Raw genomic sequence first — 20,427 nt, forward strand, 5'->3', positions numbered from 1 at the left:
GGGCGCTCTTTTTATGTTCTTAGGATTTGCATTTGAACTGCTGAGTTGTTTTCCCACCTCTGATTTGTACCCCTAGAGAAGCAAATTCCTCAAGTCGGCTTTGTGGATTCTTTTTTAAAAGCATATGCAGACAGTGACACCTAGTGTTCTAACCATGCAGATTATAAGACTTTGGGGGCAGGGGGGGGAGAGAAATGTTCCGTTCTGATTGCTGCAGATATAGCCTCCAATAACAGATACATTGCGCTCCCTGGGCAGTTGTTTTACTTACTTTAAAAGAATAAAAAACAAAACTGTACTTTCATCCAGAAATCTCAGCGTTACCAGGAACAGTATTCTTCAGTCATCAAATGCAACTAGGTAAATAGGAATGTTTTCAAATTCCTCTCAAAAAAGTGAATGACAATGTGCACCTCATGGGGAATGCCTTCCACAATCTATTAGTAGCAGTAGCAGCAATAGCTGCTTTTTAGCAGTATTTAATGTATATGTATCCTGCCTTTCTCTCAAATTAGGATTCAAAGGAGCTTACAACATTAATAACATATTTATAAAATATGAAACCAAAGAAACAAATTAGTTAAAAACAATCAGTAATAATATATCAGAATGTATTGAGAGACAGCAATTAGAATCTAGTTTGCCCAGTGGTCAGCGTTGTCTGCTCCTTAGTTTTCAAAGCTCTGTCTGAACATCTGGATGAAAATTGGATGTTGGACTACATGAGCCACTGGCCCGATTCAGCATAAGCTCTTCTTATGTTCTCTGCATCTGATGGAATGGGATCTGTTCTGCAAAGTGCTTCTTATGGTGTAATGAAAATGGTTAGTCTTTGGCTCAGTCTGTGCTATACATCTTAAGCAGTATCAGACCCCTCAGTCATGAAACCACCACCACTACCACTCTGAGCTTCTATGGGGAGCTGGAACCGCAGAACTTAACATCGGGGAGAGTCTGTAAGGAAGGTAGCAGGAGCTGTGTAACACACTTTATATGTTATTATCACTTATATATACATTTTTAGGAACATTTAACCCAAGTATATGTGAGGGGAATAGAGGGTTTCCTAACAACTTCACATAAACTATGCAAAGGAGGAGGTTGCATCAGATTCCCCAGGTCTAGTATCTTCAGTTCAGATAAAGGAAAGGAATCTGAATACCCACAAGTCCTTTAGACCTGTTGGTCTGCAATGCCAAATGCCCACTGTATTTCAGCCCTTGACACAGTTCTGGATTGCAGAATTTAATCATGTGAGAAATATGCCTCCACCACTATCCCAGTCATGCCATACTGCTTTGTAGCTTTTTTGGGTGGTGGAGGGCAGACTTGCCATTTCCACGGGTAACTTCCCTCCTCCCGCAAACTACCTCTTCCCGCTCTGGGAAGCTGATTTCTCTTAGATGTTTCAGTTATGCATTCTATCGTAAAATCTCCCTGTTTTTCTGAGTCGAAAGCGGGTACTTTGCCACGCTCCGCCGCCAATTCCTAAACGCCAGATAAATACTTAATGAAGGATGACTGGAAGCTGGGACTAAAATAATATAAAGCGGCTTTTTCTTTCTCTCCCTCTCCCCCCTCTCTCTGTGCAGGGAGAGCTATCAGAGCACTCAGAGAAACTCTCCCCAAAAAGGTGCAGAGCCTGAAATTATGCATGGCTAAAAACACACTTGAAAGGCGGGCTCCTAATCCACCTTCCTTAAATCCGTCAATCTAGTCTTAGACTGCAGGATTAGGGCTCCTTCTTCAAAGGTGTGGAGAATGCCGGGTGGTGTTTTGTTTTTTTGTTTTTTTAAAAAAACACCTCATATCTGTCTTTAGACACCAGCAGGGGGAGACAGGCCCTTAGCGGTCTCTTTGCAGGGAGAACTCTTGAGAGGTATAATTTGTCTTCCAGAAAAGAGTTTCCAAAGCACTTTGGGCATCCCTTCCCTTCGTCCCTCGCCGTGCCTGCCCCCGCAGCAAAGAAGATCGACACCTTAAAATAATAACGGGAAGGAGGCTGCCTTGGTAGTTTCAACGGACGTCGCTCATGATGAATTATTCCTGCTGCAGCCTATTTATTATCCTGCTTCAAAGTGGCTGGAAGCGACTCAGTGCGTCTTGGCAAAGTAGTTCCTACAGAGAGGAAAAACGAGGGCTGGGGGGACCCCGTCCAGTGCTTCAGTAATGTTGAGCTCCATAGGGCCATTAAGTAAGACTTCAATTAGCACATTGCATTTGGCAAGAGAGCAAGAGAGAGATCAAGATCAAGGATATTTGACAACCTGATTTGCCCGGAGCAGAATGGAAGGGAACCTCCTTCTGACAATCCTCAATTTAGAACCTAACTTCTCTGACTTTGCAAAAGTTTCCCCAACTTCTGAGATTGCATTTCAGCCTTTAGGACTTGCCTACAATTGATTGAAACCGCCAGCCTACACCCAGAGATTTGGCTTGGGTTGTTTTCAAATTGATACAGCAACTCAGACTTCTTCATCTCTGTGGCCCCATGGTCATGTCAGCCTCAGAAGGGGAGAGTGCTCCTGTGCTCAGACACTGGTTGCTGGGACCTTCTGAATGCAAGGCCTGAGCTTTAAGCCTTTGATATTCCTCTTCTCTTGAAAGTAAAGTAAGATTCCAGTTCTTATGGTTATTAATAGAAGGAATTTAAGGGGGGATGCCAGAGATTAAACCTGGATCTTCTGCATGCGAGTTGTAGTTATCTTGATTTCAGTAAGGCGTTTGACAAAGTCCTCCCTGATATTCCTGTGAAGAAGCTGATAAAATGTGGACTTGATGAGATAAATGTTAGGTGGATTTTTAGCTGGTTGACTGACCAAATCCAAAGAGTACTCACTCATGGTTCCTCATCATCCTGGACAAAAGTGACAAGTGGGGTGTCACAGGGTTCTGTCCTGGGTCCATTGTTGTTCAACCTCTTTATAAATGACTTGGAGGAAGGAATTGAGGGGGTGTTCATCTAATTTGCAGATGACACCAAGCTGGGAGGGGTAGGCAGTGCCACTGAAGAAAGAATCAGGATTCAAGATTACTTTAACTGATTGGAGAAGTGGCTCCAAACTAGAGAAATTAATTTCAGTAGGGACAAATGTCAGCTTCTGGGCTGGCAGGAAGATCCATCAATTGTAAGACGGTGGACACCTGGCTTACTAGTAGTACATGTAAAAAGGACCTAGGGGTCTTAGTGGATCACAAGCTTAACATGAGTTAATGGTGTGATGCAGCAGCATAAAAAGCTAATGCTATTTTAGGCTGCCTCAAGAGAAGTATCCAGATCAAGGGAAGTAATAGAATAACTTTATTCTGCTTTGGTCAGACCCCACGTGGAGTAATGTGTCCAGTTCTGGGTGCCACAATTTAAGAAGGATAATGACAAGCTTAGAACACGCGCAGAGAAGGGCATCCAAGATGATCAAGGATTTGAGGCCAAAGGTTTACAATGTACCGCAGTCTGAGGCCAGAGGTTATTGATATTCTGCAACCTGAAAACATTGAAAACCTCTGGCCTCAGGTTGCAGAACATTTTGCCCCACAACCATTCCCCTTTTGCGGAGCTTTTGTTGTCTGCATCAAGACAAGCAAATCATCCCAGGCCTCTCCATTGTTTTAGCACACAAGAGCTTGATTTCTCCCCCCCCCCCAGGCTTTTTGTGGTCCTACAGATCTGGCCAGGCACTTGCTCCATTTCCTCTGATGATGTGATGTGATTGAATCCAGCAGCTTGACCCACCTTGGTGCCTCTCGAAGGTCACATTTGAGACATCCATCCTGCAGCTGACGTTGGCCACGGCCTCTTTCCAGCCCCAGCCTTGTGGGAGGCTGAAGATCAGTCAGCCTGGAATCTTTTCATGCCCAATAGGCTTACAAACAAATTATTGCTACTGTCAGGCTTCCCCTGATATTTCATGCATGCTGTGGTCTTCCTGGAAGAGGAGGAAAATGAGGTGTACATCAAGGAGCTAAGACAGAGATTCTGGAAGAGGTTTTTCATTGCATCATAGAAGCAGAGGCAGTGTGGTGTAGTGGTTAGCATCTTTGACTAGGACCTGGGAGAGACCAGGGTTCAAATCCCCACTTGGCCATGAAACTCACTGAGTGACCCTGGGCCAGTCACTGCCTCTCACCCTAGCCCTCCTCACAGGGTTCTTGCGGGGATTAAGCAAGGAGGGGGAGAACCATGTTCACCAGCATAAATGAAACAAACAAACCAACCAACCAACCAACCAGGAAGTCGGAATTCCAAAGCAAAGGGTGAAAGGGAATAAGGATGGAGGAGAAACTCAATTCAGTTTGCATGTTAATTTGCACTTTCTGGAACCATGAACAAAACCAGGTGCAAGGTTTTTTTCCTGAATTTGCACTTCTCTGAAATTTTCAGTGTGGTTCTCCAGAAAGGTAATGTTTACAAAATGTTTACAAAAGTGTGTATATTTGGGCAAAGTGTGCCTAACAATGTATACATGAGTGAAAATAGCATTTAAAACTTAATATATGACTCGGGTCCCAAATATCTGAGATATTGCCTCCTTTCTTACAGATCCTCATGAGTGTTAAGATCAGTGGGGGGAGGGGCTTTTTGTAGTTTCACCTCCCTCAGAAATTTGGGGGAGGGTGGCAGCCCAGGGGAGGACATTCCCTTGTAATAGTCCCTAAGTTGTGGAATTTCCTCCCCATAGTGGTGCATCTAGCACCTCCATTATACAGCTTTCTGAAGCACCTATTTACCCTGACTTTTTGACACCTGAGATGTGTGTTTTCAGGGCCCACCCCATTCCTGTGGTTGTAATCTGTTTTAAGTGTTCTGAATTATAAATTGTTGGGACCTGCTAGTGAGGCACAGGTAATAATAATAATAATAATAATAATAATAATAATAATAATAATAATAATACAGTGGTACCTCGGGTTAAGAACTTAATTCGTTCTGGAGGTCTGTTCTTAACCTGAAACTGTTCTTAACCTGAAGCACCACTTTAGCTAATGGGGCCTCCCGCTGCTGCCACGCCGCCGGAGCACGATTTCTGTTCTCATCCTGAAGCAAAGTTCTTAACCCGAGGTAATATTTATGGGTTAGCAGAGTTTGTAACCTGAAGCTTATGTAACTTGAAGTGTAAGTAACCCGAGGTACCCCTGTATAATACTATAGCTATCAGTCTATAGAGCACTCTAATACGAGTGCTCATTATATCTAGTTTGTGGCACTAGTCATCATCCGACGAATTTTGAGCACTGCTGTGCAGAATCTGGCAACATATGTTGTAGCAGGGTTGGTATCTGAAAGCAGCAGGGAAGTATAAAATTGTCCAGTGTGCCCTGGGTACTTATGCAGTAATGGTAAGATGAGGCTAGTACGAATGTCTCTATAGTAAAGACTCTGGAGAAGCACATGCTCTGTTGTTTCTATTTGTCCAGAGTCACAGGGGCATTGTCTCTAGGCATCATTGCAATTCAAGAGCATATTCTGGACAAGCAGAAGCACTTAGGGAAGGACTAGGAGGGATGTGGCCTAGGAAGAGTCCTAAGGGCCAGATAGAGAAGGCTGGAGGGCCACATTCCTGAAGTTCCCCATTCCTTGTAAGCTGTTGCAACCCACTGTGAGACCAGCTGGTAATGACAACGAGGATGGTAATAGGGGGGGAAATGCTTGCAAAATGCTAATATTTGACTCTAAAATGCCATGGTAATGTGGAGAGCTGAACTTAAAACTAAGGGGTGAGGTGAGTGATTCTAGGAGAAACAAAAATTGATAGATTTGCCCAGCTCTAGAAGAGAAGCTGCATTGTAGGGCTCATGAGAGCTGGACTCTGTTCTGTAGGTTCTCAGTCGGTAGCCTCATGCAGATTCCTTTCACACCCTCTCTCTATAAGAAAATAAATGGCTTATTAAGTAAACAGAATGTAGAAGGACAGGAAATCACAGCATGGGGTAACTCTGTCTCTTGACCACCACTCCCAGGCTCAAAGGCTATAAAGCCAACCTGTATTGTGAACCTTTATTTAGCATGCCTAGCCAACATGTCTCCAGAGTTCTGAAGAAGATTCTTGAGGACAAGAAACTTGTTTAGAAGCGAAGATTCTTCACAGCCAGCACTAACCACTAGGTTTCTCGGCTGTGTGATTTATAGCCAGACTTATTTTTTTACCCTTCGCCTTACCGTTCAGACATCATCCTTGCTTACTTTTTATTAGCCCGGTTTCTGTTGGCTAGGGAGAGGAAGTCACCTGCCAGCTGCCAGTCAAACTAATTGGAAGCAAATACATGGATGGGGTGAAAATGCCGAACAGCAAAATGAGCACTGAGCCAGATTTTAAGAACATAAGACGGGCCTGCCAGCTGAATCGTTCCAAAGGCTCATCTAGTACAGCATACTGTCCTCACAGTGATCAACCAGATACCTCGAACAGAAGCCTGTAACTGGGACCTGAGTGCAATGGTAGCACTCTCCCCACTTGTGATTCCTAGCAGCTGGGAACAGGAACATCTTTAGTCCTCAGGGCTGGCCAGATACATTCAAGCACCTCTAGCAGAAAAACTCTCACACCAAATTAGAGTTGGTACAGTGTGGTGATTAGAGTACCAGACTAGGACTTGGGAGACCAGGGTTCAAATCACCCACTTGGCCATGAAGCACACTGGGTGTGACCTTGGGCCAGTCACTGTCTCTCAGCCTAACTTTCCTCACGTGGTCGTGGGGATTAAATGGGGGGGGGGGACGGGGACGACTATGTACACCACCCTAAGCTCTTTGGGGAAGAAGGTGAGGTATAAATGCAGGGATGTACCAAAAAAATTCTCGAAGCTACCAGCATGAGTTTGACCAAACTGCGGGAGGCAGTGGAAGACAGGAGTGCCTGGCTTGCTCTGGTCCATGGGGTCATGAAGAGTCGGACACGACTAAACAACTAAACAACAACAACTAAAAAATTAATCTGTGCAAGCCCCATTGAAAAAAGTGGAGGCCACAATCTAGTGTAGCTCTCATTCATTTTACTAGCCCCTATGCAGGAGAAATTCCAGCAAGCAGGTGGCATTGGGCTGGATCTCCCCTTTTCCTAGCATCTGAAATCCCAAGGTTTCTTTTACGTTTCACATTGGTGCTGCCTCTGTGCCATTTTCCCACCTCCTAGTATCCCCTTCTGCCGTTTTCTGCCTTATCCCCCATCAATGTTTTGTTTTCTTTCCTGCCCAGAAAGAAAGAAGCCCAGGGACAGAGAACAGCATTGTCTGTAAAGGCACAGCCTTCTCCCAGCCGTGCTTTGTAAATGACCTTCTGGCCACCCAAGCTTCTGTTTATCTTGGACTCTACGCCCCGCTGAGCAGGAACCGTACCTTCCTCACTCCAGAGTGAGGCCAAGCCGAGATGGCTTTCTGCTAATAACATCATAATGCAATTTTAACTGTGGCGGTGGAAGACACTGCGGGGGAAAAGAGAGAGGCAGTGGCTTTTAAAATGCAAAACTTTCTCTCCATGGTTCGGGTTCCATTGCAAACTCTGAGGGGGGCAGAATTCTGTGGCAGAAGCTCTTCTGGACTTGTATAGTTGGAATCGGACCCCTTCAATGCAGGAATCACAGCTAAAGAATTCTGCTTGTGCTGTTAGCCACGGTTTCCAGAGAGGCAATGTGCCACTGAGTTTTAGTGGCTGGAGACAAGCAATTGGGGAGCGAATCGGATACTGGACTAGATGGAATTTTGGTTGAAGCCAATGAGGCCCCTCTTAATACTTTTTAAAGCATCTCCAGATCAGGAAGGCAGTGTATGTAGTTCTCCACACTTAATCTGCACAACAGCCCTGTGTGGTTGGGAAATGATGACTGGCAAGTGGTCATCCAGAGAACTTCATGGTCGAGTGGGAGATTGAAATCCTGGTTTCCCAATTCCTAGTCTTACACTCTAACCACTACACCACACTGGGTTTTCCTCATTTTGTATTTGTAGATCCTGTCACATATAGACAGGAACAGTGAACTTGTTGACCCCCCCCCCCCATGTCACCCTCTCAACTCCCATGAGGTTCAGTAACCATCATGGTAGGGGATGATGGGAGTTGAAGTCCACTGATGTCTGGAAGGATGGTTGGAACAGGAGTCCAGTGACATCTGGAGGGATGATGGGAGCTGGAATCTAGAGGACCAGAGATTTCTCCACTCTGGTATATGCCTCTGAACTTTTTTAGCTACTGATACATCTTCCCTCTGCGAATATTGACTACCTAATCAAGCCTTAAGTGTCATGTCTCACACAAGATGCAGGAAGCAAGGAGGGAAAAGATTATTAATGTGGGGACAGCAGCAGTTTATGGAATTTATCTGTGTTATGCCTAATTCCATGGAAAGAGAACAAGGAAGGGGATCCTTTTTCCTCCATGATATTAAAACTTGGGGTCACCTGGGGAAGTTGTTTGTCAGTAGATCTGGACAGGCAAAAGTGTGTCTTTTTATATAATACTTCATTAACTCATTGAGGTGTGCTGATGGAAACTAGTTTTGATGGCTTTGAACGCTGACTAAACAAATTCATTGGGGAGGTCTGTTGGCAGCTTAATAGGTTAACAGACCCTCCACATTCAGGTGTGGCCTGAAGCAAGTCCTGAGGGCCCGATAGAGAGGCCTGGGGGCCATATTTGGCCTCTGGACTTGCGGTTCCCCACAGGGGATCAGCCAGGAGCCCACAGATTGATTCTTGACTTACTCCAAATTCCAGTTAACCCAGCCACCACCACCCCTGGCTCAGCATGTAAATTAGCCCCTCTGATATTTCAGAGGAAGGTGACGGTTTCTGAAGTTGCATCGATTTCTACATTGCTCAGCCATTCTCTGGATGGTACCTGCGTGGCCTTTTCAAAACAAATAAAGGGAGAGTTTAATCTGGATATAGGGAATAAAATTGTCTCCTGGAACTTCAGTAACCCAATACCAGCAAAATATAAAATAAAAAAGCTTCAAGCAAAATATAGGGTGGTATCCAATGCACTTGTTCCATCAGCAAAGATTTGTACTCACGCAATGGAACTCCTCCCCCCTCGTCCACCCCGTGCATGCCCTGCACCCTCCCCAAACTGGCTCCTGAGGATTGGAGAAACCCCCAAATGTAAGGGACAGTTGTGAGGAAGAGAGAGATGGAAAGTACAGTGTCCCAGTGCATGCTGGTCAGTAATCGTACAGTCCAAAGTTGGAGTTAACTCTTTGTTAACAAAAACATGATCTCCACAGACATTGTCGAGTGTCAAGCCTAATGAGCGCAGTGATTAATTTCTGGTGGGTCTTATTCCATGGAATCAGTTGCTGAGACTGAAGGTCCCCACCTCCCCACAGCTATCTATGTCTCCTTCTCTCCAGAGCTATTTCCAAGCAATCAGATACTGTGCCTGCATACAGCCAATCTCTCCTCTCTTTTCATACCTCTCCTTGTTCTGGAAGATTGGGGGGGGGAGGTGAGCGTGACACAGCAGGAGGGGGAGACACCCATGACTTTTCACCAGCCTGACTCGTCTCTGCACTCGCCAGATTCAGCTTCTGATTCTTAACTTCTCTCTGCCACAAACACTCCCAGCTCACTAAGCCCGGTTACCTCTTCAGATTACGACACCTCTTCTTTGCAGGCTTCTCCCTCTGACCACTCCCTGGGCTCTAAGCCTTCTTTCCTTGGGGGTTCCCCAGCTGGTTCCTCCCACCATTCCTCTGTGTCCAACCAGACCGTGACATAAGAGTTGTGCAAAAGTAAATCCATGCACAGACAAGGATTGGATACAGCCCATTGCAGCACTGAGGGGCAGGCCTGAGGCCAGAGGTTTTAGATGTTCTGCAGCCTGAGGCCAGAGGTTATCAATATTATGCAACATAAGGCCAGAGTTTATCAATGCTCCAGAGCCTGAGACCAGAGGTTATCGATTTTCTGCAACCTGAGGTTATCGATATTCCACAGCCTGAGACCGGAGGTTATTATTGTTCGTGCACTGTATTATTGTACTGTAATTTCCAGCGAGTCCATTACCTAGACCATGTGCTGAAATCATTCTCTCTCTCCCTGTGCTCCCCTTCCCTCTTTTCCTGCAGGAGGACACTATGGAGGTAGAAGAATTCTTGAAAGAAGCAGCGGTAATGAAGGAGATCAAGCATCCAAACTTGGTGCAATTACTGGGTAAGTGTCAGAAATACCAAGCAGGGCAACTCAAACCAAAGCCTTGCGCAGCAATACAGGACATTAAGGAGAAGATAAACCACTTAGCCACACCAAGGCTTCACAGAGAGACATTACAATTCACTGGCAGGAGCTGGCAATTAATTTTTTTTAAAGTTGAACTGAGTTAGGTTTGTGCGTCTGTGTGTGTTTAAATCTTCATACTTCTATTTAATATATAAAAGGCCAGAAAGCTTAGACATCTTTAACCAGCTTCTGGAGGAAACTTTGTCTTCTCTTACCATAGAAAGCTGTTTTATTTCAAGTCAGAGCTTTGAACCATCTAACTCAGTATTGTCCACACTGACTTGCAGCATCTCTCCAGGATTTCAGGTAGGGAGACTCTTCCCATGCTGGGAATTGAACCCTGGGACCTTTTGCATGCAAATCAGATGCTTTATTACTGAGCTGTGGTCCCTTCCTCATAGGAGTGCATTACCTCTAGCTTTAAAATCATTCATCCTAGTCATAGGAAGCTGCCTTACACAGTCAGACCTTTGGTCCATCTAGTTAAGTATTGTCTACATTGGCTGGCAGCAGCTCATCAGGGTTTCAGACAGTAGGTCTCTCCTAGCCAGTGTGGTGTGGTGTGGTGTGGTAGTTAGTGTTATTCTAGGACTACGGAGACCAGTATTCATATGGCCACACAACCATGAAGCTCACTGGGTAATTGTAGGGCTAGTCACTGCTTCTCAGCCTAACCCACCTCGCAGGTTTGTTGTGGGCATTAAATGAAAGGGGGGGGGGAAGAATCATAAACACCACCTTGAGCTCCTTTCAGAAAATTAAGGGTTCCCTAGGAAAAGGGATTGATTGTTAAACCACACTGAGAACTGTAGTTTTGGGAGGCCAGTAGGGGTCTCAGCACCCTTAACAAGCCACAATTCTTTGTGGGAGAGGTTTGCAGTGGTATCATGGTGCTTTAAATGCATGGTGTGAAGGTGGCCTAACAATGGATACAACCCAGAATTAATACTGCAAATCATAAATTATTTTTTTCTTTCTTTAGCAGGATTTTTAAAAATCTAATTTGTTCATTTTTAAATGTTTCATAGGTGTATGCACACGGGAGCCTCCATTTTACATCATCACCGAGTTCATGACATATGGAAACCTCTTGGATTACCTGCGGGACTGCAACAGGCAGGAGGTGAATGCTGTTGTGCTCCTCTACATGGCCACCCAGATCTCCTCTGCTATGGAGTACTTAGAGAAGAAGAATTTCATCCACAGGTAGGAAAAATTTGTGCTGCTATTCAGAATAGTGCTATGATTTGCTTGCTTGTTTGTTTCCTGTTGAAAGAGCCCAGGGCTGCAAATGGATCCACAATTTAAAAAGAAAAACATCATAGAGCAGTTAAAACATACTTTAAAAAATGGTGGCAGTGACAGCCACTAACTTGGATGGCTTTAAAAGAGTGATTAGACAGATTCATGATGGATAAATAAAGCTATCAAACAGCTCCACTGTAAAAGGCTCTTGTTTGCTGGGAAGTACAAGTAGGCAGAGTTTGGTAGCGCTCAGGCTGTGCTTGTTAGCTTCCCACTGGGGCATCTGGTTGGCGACTGTGAAGACAGGGTTGTACTGTGTGAGCCTTTGGCCTGATCCAGCAGGACTCTGCTTCTGTTCTTACAGAAGAAAATGGAACCACCTCCCCTTCCACCACTAGCCTGCTACAGAGGCTGTTAATACAATATTTCACAGACAGAGTGCTGCAGCTTTACAGTAGCACATTAATGTTGTGTGCTGTGTCTTGGAACACACAGGCACTCCTTGGGGAATCACGTCGTGCTTCTGGATTATTTTTCCTGCCAAGGGTATGTTGCATCCCTGCACAGCTTAGCAGCTGGCAAACCCAGACGTTCAGCTATTTTGGGGGTGGTGATGCTGCACACTCAACCCTGCAATTGTGTATAATGTGAACCTGAGCAAGAGTTCACTTTGCAGCAGAGAAAGTGGGGGAGATTTCAATCCTTCCCGTACCAGCTGTTTCCCTCCACCCTAAAAAAAATCCTCTCACAGCTCTTCTCCCCACCCCCAGGAGTGTTACAGATCCACCTTTGCCTGAAACCCTGGGAAGCCACTGACATTGTAAATGATACTGAGCTAGATGGAGCAATGGTTTGACTCGGTATAAGGAAATTTCATGTGTTCCTAAATAAGCCAGCGCTTTTTGCACAACCATGAGCCCTGTAATTCTTAGGGGAAGGACAATAGTGGTGGAATTTCTTGCCTTGCAAGCAGAAGGTCCCAGGTTCAATTTCTGTCATCTCCAGATGGGACTTGGAGAGAGACCCCTGGCTGAAACCCTGGAGAACATTGGGCAGTCATTGTGGACAACACTCTGCTACATAAACCCATGGTCTGATTCAGCATGAGACAGCTTCCTATCTTTTTAGTATAATGGCATTACAGTACTGGACCAAATAGATTCTGAGATGGTGTGTGAGGGTCCTGGCTTAAACTGCATGCAGCCCCTGCCTTTAAGTGGTGACACAGTGCCCGGGCCACCGCTTTCTGATCCCCAAGGGCTCCCTTTGGCACAAAGGGAAGCTTACTTCTGCTGCTTTTGTTATACCTCCTATCCCATATCTTAATCATAAAATTGAGAGAGGGCTAGATAACCCAATGCTGTCACAAAAACATGGGATCAGGCCAGTGGCCCATCTAGTCCAGCCTCCTCCTGTTCTCACAGTGGCCATTTGGGAAACCCTCAAGCCCATTATGGGAAACCCACGAGCAGGACCTGAGTGCAAAAGCTCTCCTACAGCCTGTGTTTTCCAGCTGCTGGTATTCAGAAACATTGCTGCCTCCAACTGTGGTGGCAGAACATACACATTGTGGCTGGCAGCCAATGAAAACCCTCACCTCCTTGCCCCGGTGTGGTCATAACCCCCAGGATGCCCTTGTCCCTTCCATCACTCCTGCCTTTCAGTCTTTCTCAGTCCTGATGTGGTGTACCAGTGTTTCTACCTCCTCTGTGATTTTACAATAAAACCTCATGATGAAACCTTCCTTCCTAATCAACCACAGCTCTTTGTGCAAAATGAGCTCTTCCCCATCCTTCCTTCTTTCCTTCCTTCTCCTGAGCCAGTAAATTGCCCATAATGACACCCCTTTTCTCTCCCCACCCCGAACCATCATTCGCCGCTTTACAGTTACTGGAGTTCTCAGAAAGTCTCTTTCTCTGTCTCTCTCTCTCTCTCCCCGCCCCCCACCCCCACCTTTTCAACACACCTTCCATCCTCCTCTCTCCTTGTCATCTTGTGCTTTTTAGTGATTCCTTTCTCCTCCCGCTATTGTCTGGATTGTGTGCCTCTCCCGCTTCTCTCCATTAAGCATCTTTGCCATTCTTGCTGTCTGGAGGATTTTGACCTTTCAGTGTGCTGCAATTATTGCTAGCACTTTACATTCTTTGTCTGGGGAAATGGCCTCTGAGCAATCTAATAGCTGGTGGATGACTTGATCAACTTTTTGGGGGCATTGTCAGTGTCTGTCTTGAAAGGAACTTGGGCTGAGCTTGGTGCCGTGTGGGAGGTCTCTATTTCCTTTCCGGGATGCTTCCTCCGTGACTTAGGAATGTTTACGTGCTGGAAACAACCCCAGTCACTGGGCAGGGGGGCAATCTGCAAATGGGACATTTGTACATCTCTTTCTCCACCCCACAGGGAAACGGGCACACCCACACCCACCACAGTACATTTGAAAATGATTACAGTACTTCCAAACCACTCAGAAAACTTCAGCGGTGCATGTGTAATCAAAGACTAGAATATAGATCATTTGCAGTGCATAGTCATTAAATTCACCTCACAATAAAGGGTAGTATTTATAGCAAATAATGCATGAGAGGCCCTTCCATTTGGGGAAGAGGTAGAGCATCTGTTGTGCATTCAGAAGGTCCCAGGTTCAACCCCCAATGGCATCTTCAGGTGGGAGAGACTCCTATCTAGCTCAATATTACCCATAAGGTAAAGATAAAGGATCCCTGGACGGTTAAGCCAAGCCAAAGGAGACTATAGGGTGTAGTGCTCATCTTTCTTTTCAGGCCGAGGGAGCCGGCGTTTGTCCACAGACAGCTTTCCTTTATTGCCTATACTGACTGGCAGCAACTCTCCAGTGTTTCAGGCAGGGAGTCTTTCCCAGCCCTACTTGGAGAAACCACTAGGGTTGAAGCTGAGACCTTCTGCATGCAAAGCAGATGCTCTGTTTCCAAGGTACAGCCTTTCCCCTTTAAATTTTTTAGATGTCAATGTACATTATTCCACTTATTTCAATGTGTGATGAGCCAGCCTTGCTATTTTGGGTGTGTTCGTGCATGTATGCTATTTATTGTAGTAAGTGGATCCTGGACTTAATGCCTACCATCATGGCACTACTGCTCCCCACCCCCGACTATCGCAGACACTATATTGATTGATTGATTGATTGAATTTACATCCCCCCTTTTTTCCAGGAGCTCAAGGGGGCCCACATGGTTCTCCCGCTCCTCGTTTAATCACAACAACACTGTGAGAATGAGTGCCTGGCCCCAAGGTCACCCAGTGAGCTTCATGGCTGAGTGGGGATTCGAACTTTGGTCTCTCAGATCCTAGTCCAGCGCTAACCACTACACCACACTTGGCCTTTATGTCTGTTTAGCATGACTTACCAGGTTGTGCCTGGATCAGGAGCCCTTTTTGCCTCACCTTTCTGTTGGTTAAGAGAGAGAACTTGAGGACGTGCACCACTACACTCTGCTGGCGCTCCCTCTCTCTCTCTCTCTCTCACACACACACACATGTTGAGGTCACCTGCGTTTCATCAGAGTGGTGATCTTTCCTACACAATTAGCATGCCCACCAAAAGTTGCCCACTTGCTTCCCCTGTAACAAGCCTGATGATCCCACACTGAAATGCTGACTGTTTATCCCTAAGACACAAGCTTTTCTTCTGCTGTATCTAAAGGCTCATTCAGGCACCTCCATCTCTGATAATGGCACCACCAGTGTCTCATAGAATTGTAGAATTGGAAGGGACTCAAAGGGCAATCTAGTCCAATCCCTCAGTGCAGGAATCACAGCCAAAGAATCTGGCTGCAGATTATTGGAGTTGTAGTCCAACAACATTTAGAGCTCAAAGTGTCTCCCACCAACCTTATCCAATCACTCCCCACTCCAAACACAGACTCTCCCCCTCCCAGCCTAATGCTTACTGTCTCAACTGGTTCAGTTTGCTCCATGCTGGGATCCTCATCTCCAACCTTTCCTGCGAAGGGAACTTTTCTTCTTCTTTTTTTAGAGGAAGAAAAAAATTCAAGTATCACTCTGTCTTATTCCTTCTGCACTCTTGGGCACTTTGTTCTGCACTGTCAGTGGCCCCAGATCGCAGGAGCAGACGGGAAAAGTGTCTTGCTTCCTGTTCTCTTCTCTTCTTTGCAAACGGCTCACCCCCACAGACTCCCAGTCCCTTCAGAGGGGTGCTGTCGCTGTCCTCCTCAATGGATTTCAGATGCATGTTGGTGACCTCACTGAATGACTGGAGTCGGCGGGAAATGACGGTCGCTAATGACAAGGTGCTTTTCTCCCCTTTATGTGCTGTGTTGACGGCATTCTCGCTGACGAGAACAGGACATATCGGCAACGGTGTGTGACAAATTAATGTGCCCTTTCAGTATGGCGCTCTCTCATTGAACAAGGAGCTCTTCTGTGGTTCTGCCAGTGACTTTGCAAAGTTCACAAGTCACTGGGAAAGTGGTTCATGTATCTTTCACGAAGGGAAAGAGTTGCACAGTTGGATTGATTTCCAATTTAGCGTGGCGATGGGTGGAAACAATTTATTCAGCCTCATCGAACATATGAAGAGCCGTGCTGGATCAGGCCAATGGCCCATCTAATCCAGCATCCTGTTTTCACAGTAGCCACCCAGATACCCTAGTGGTAGACCTTCAAGCAGGACCTAAGCACAAGAGCAGCTTTCCCCTCCTGTGGTTTCCAGCAACTGGTATTCAGAACCATTGCTGCCTCTGACTTTGGAGACAGAGTTGTTATGGCTAGTAACCCTTGATAGCCTTATCCTCCTCCTTGGTTTTGTCTGCTTTAAAGCCATCTAAGTTGATGGATATACGGTAATCCCCTCTTGTGGCACTGAGTTCCACAGTCAAATACATGCTGCACAAAGAATGACTTTCTTTTAAATACAGTTACAGATAGGTAGCCGTGTTGGTCTGCCATAGTCAAAATAAAAAAAAATTCCTTCCACTAGCACCTTAAAGACCAACTAAGTTAGTTCTTGGTATGAGCTTTCGTGTGCATGCACACGAAAGCTCATACCAAGAACTAACTTAGTTGGTCTTTAAGGTGCTAGTGGAAGGAATTTTTTTCTTTTTTATTTTAAATGTCCTGAATCTTTTTTTTTTTTTATAAAATTTTTATTTGGTTTTCTGCTTTTATAAAGACAAAACATACACAAAGAAAAAACAAAAGACAAAAACATGTATAAAATCAGCAAATCCCCATTTCATAACCTTGTTCCCTGACTTCCCCCCACCCCCCCTCATGCATCCCAGTTTCAAGATTATGTCAGCAAGTTGATATTTCTCCTCTTAACAATCTTATTCATCTTATTTCCTTTTTTATAATAAAAATTAATTTTCATAAGTTGGACTTAAGTTCTCTTCCATCGATTTTCATTTTATCTTAATTAAGAGTCATCTTAACCAAACCTAAAAATCTTGAGAGTTTTTAAGAGTCTCTTCTTCCCTCCCTCCCATCCCCGGTTTTTGTCCCTTCCCAATAAGAATCCAAATTCGAAGTTCTCAGCCTGGGTTCCTCACGTCCGAGGCTTTCAAATCTATTTCCGTTCCTCTCCGCCTGTCCTGTTGGTAGTCCTTTATAGCAGTCGTCAGATCTGGGAAAAGTTCTTTCACCATCAAAGTATGTCCTCTTCCGACAAGAAGATTCAAAGGTAGCTGCTGAAGTATTTCCACAAAGTCTATCTCTTCCAAGTCTAAGTCCAAACGGAGGCCCCAATCATATTTCTTTATTTTAAATTCCTGTACTCCATTTTGTCTTGGGGCCTCCTCCTTCTTCTTCTGTATCTCTCGCAGACTTGTGGTGGATATGTTCCCCGCGTCTCCTTGCTTGTATTCCACAGATGTCAACTTTTGGTTGTTGCTTCCCAGGATTACTTCTTCTTTTTCTTGTTGTTTAGTCTCTTCCAGCTCTGTAGATATTGTTTCCCAATCAGCTGTGGATTCTTTCTCATTAAGGTCCTCAATACAAAGAGCAGAGTTGCCTGTTCCCAAGGTCATAGTCTCAAGTTGTTTGTTCATGGCCAAGCTCTGCTCCTGTAAGATTCCCACCAATTGAAACATCCTTTCGATTTCCACTAGTAACTTTCCTTCCACAGCCATTGTATCCATTGTAGTTTCACAGAGTTCCCCCTAGGGGGAATCTGGTTACTTATTTGCCTTTTCACCAACAATCCTTTAACTGATTATTATTACTTTGTTTCCAACAGTTTCAGCTCAATTATAACTCGTCTTAGTCCATAGGAATCTTAAATGGCAATTTCTCGCTTTAAACCGCCCGTTTGGCAGCTTTGACAGCTGTCAAACTCCGCAGCTCTAACGCAGGCACAAAGGCAGGACGTTCCCGAGCCCGGGAGGGGGGGTTGTTTAAAACAAAAGGAAGGTTTCCAAAACTCCACTCTCCTGCACAAAATTTCCTTTAGTAAAATCTTGAAAGTTAGTGTCCTTTTTAACTCACCCCGCCAAGGGTAGGCTCTCCAGCTTATCTCTTGTGTCGTTGCTTAGATGGTCTGCAAGGGGGGGGGGTGCGGACTTCCTTTTAGCACACCCCCCGGTCGTCTCCAATTGAAGGTAAAATTTTTATAAAGTCCCAATCCGTCTTACTCACGGGTGATTCTTTCGGTCCAAATTTTCAAGGAAGGAAGTCAGCGCTCTCCGGTCATGGCTCGCGGCTTCGCTCCACCGAGGTAGCGATCGACTCTCAGTGCCACGCCACCCCCGTATCCCCTCCGCAGCCTTTAAAAAGGCTCTTTGCGAATCAGGGGGGGCGCTTAAGGCACCCGCCGAGTCTTCAGTCCGCAGGCTTCCGCGCCTGCGGTTTTTAAGGGTCCCCGCGTCGCCGGCGCGGCAAAGACCCATCCTCAGTGGAGCCGGTTCCCTCCGGAGCTCGGAGGGAATCCGCCATTTCCAGATCGCGTCAACCCGGAAGTCTCTAAATGTCCTGAATCCACCAACATTCAGCTTCATTGGATGACCATGAGTCCAAGTATTAGGACCCTCTACCCACAGTCTCCACGCCACACATAATTTAATAAGCTTCCATCATGTCACCTCTTCCTTGCCTTTTCTCTAAACTAAAAAGCTTCCAACACTGCAACCTTTTTTCATAAAGGAGTCACTCTACCCTTTTGGTCAATTTGGTTCTATTTTCTGAAACTTCCAGCTCTATGGTATACTTTTTGAGGTGAACTCTCTTCCATTGTTTTATGAAGGAGATGAAAATTTGCATGGAAACAATTCCTCCACTCTCTCTTGTGTGTTATGGCTTCTACACCCTTCATTGAGGTTGTTACTTACTCCCCCCTCCACAAACTCCTGATGCAGTGGCTCCTAAACCTTTTCAGGCCACCGCCCCCTTGGTTCCACAAACTAATCCCTAGTGCCCCATACCTTACCCTGCCCTGTACAAATCATTATTCAGAATAGCAGTTTTCATGACCCACCAAGGAAGATAATAACACAAAAAAGTTCAGAACAGTAATCATTAACTGCACATTTGTTCAGTTACAACTGCTCAGTTTAATTCAACAAAATGAATGCACTTGATTCTGTAAAGCCAGCTTTTCAAAGTCTGATAATCATTAACACCTCCATTTACACCCTCCTGCTACCCCCTTGCTTCTTAGGGCCCCCAGGTAATCCTGCCCACTTTGAGAACCACTGTTGTAATGTTTGCTTTTTCATCACCAGGTGGATGTGTGTTACCAATAAATTCAGCTCCTTCGCCCAATTAAAATGATTGGTGAAGGGTTGTAGCTTAATGGCAGAACATCTGCTTTGTATGCAGAAGGTCCCAGCTTCAACCCTCAGTGGCGTCTCTAGATAGAGCTGGGAATATCCCCTCCTGAACTCCTGGAGAGCATTGACAATACTGAGATAGATGTACCTATAAGCTGATTCAAACCAGCTTCTAGTTTAAACCTCTTTTTCCAGAATCATGAAAATTAGAATCTTTTTTTATTTTTAGAGAATGACCAATTTCTCAGGTACAGAGCATCTACTTTGCATGCAGAAGGTCCCAGCTTCAAGCCCCAGTGGCACCTCCAGATATTGCTGGGACGGTCCCATACCTGAAACCCTGGAGAGAAACTGCCAGCCAGGGTGGGCTATACAGAGCTAGATGAACCAGTGGTCTGATGCAGGATAACAAGGCAACTTCCTATGTTCCTCGGGAGCATCTATTGCTCAGTGATAGAGCATCTGCTTTTCATGCAGAAGGTTCAAGGTTCAATCTATGGCATAGCCCTGGGGGCACTTCTAAGAAGGCCCTGTCCTTGGTAGTTACCTGCCTCATTTCATTCAACAGTGGCATTTGGAGCCAAGGTGTTCTTCAAAGTTTTGGTCTTAGAGAAAGGCACTCTATCGTGTAGGTAGTCCCAAACTGGTTTTTAAATTATTATTATTATTATTATTATTATTATTATTATTATTATTATTATTATTATTTCAACATACACCGCACTGTACCCGGAGGTCTCAGGTTCACAACAAGACCACAACATAGAAAATCAAACCAAAAGCAGTAACCCAATAACTCCCCCACCCCCCCAAAAAAATCCACATTCTAAAAGGTTGTAAAGCGTACAAAAAAATCAACATTCTAAATGGTGCAAAGTGTAAAACCAACACTTCAAAGTGGGCCCAGAAACAGATATTGTGCAAAGACCTTTTAAAATTTCCTCAGGCTCTGTAGTTTATAAGTCACCCTGATGATACATTGTAAGGGCAGGGTATAAATCCAAATAAATAAATCGTCTGCCTTTATTGATTTTCCCCCCTTCCCTCTCACTGAGGGAGTCCTAATGAGCTTCAGAGGAAGTACAGGAGTTGCGGAACACTGTTTGAAAATGACTGTTCTAGATCTCCTTTTATTCTTGACCTCTGCTGGGGAAAATACTTTCCTCGAGGTTGCTTAGTCTGGTGTCCCTTCAAAAGGAAGCTTTAAAAAGTCTCA

At 45.1% G+C, this 20,427-nt stretch overlaps 1 protein-coding gene across 2 annotated transcripts in view; it reads left to right on the forward strand.

Annotated features, from left to right (window-relative positions):
• ABL1 (ABL proto-oncogene 1, non-receptor tyrosine kinase) overlaps nt 1-20,427 on the forward strand; it is a 126,234-nt gene that overhangs the window by 90,017 nt on the left and 15,790 nt on the right. For both annotated transcript variants that reach the window (XM_083485020.1, XM_083485021.1), the window contains exons 5-6: nt 10,059-10,143; nt 11,238-11,415. In XM_083485020.1, coding sequence (XP_083341146.1) covers nt 10,059-10,143; nt 11,238-11,415 — 263 coding nt within the window. The remainder of the gene's footprint in view (nt 1-10,058; nt 10,144-11,237; nt 11,416-20,427) is intronic.

Source organism: Podarcis liolepis (assembly GCF_965112155.1).
Source record: "Podarcis liolepis genome assembly, chromosome: Z".
Taxonomy (NCBI): Eukaryota; Metazoa; Chordata; class Lepidosauria; order Squamata; family Lacertidae; genus Podarcis; species Podarcis liolepis.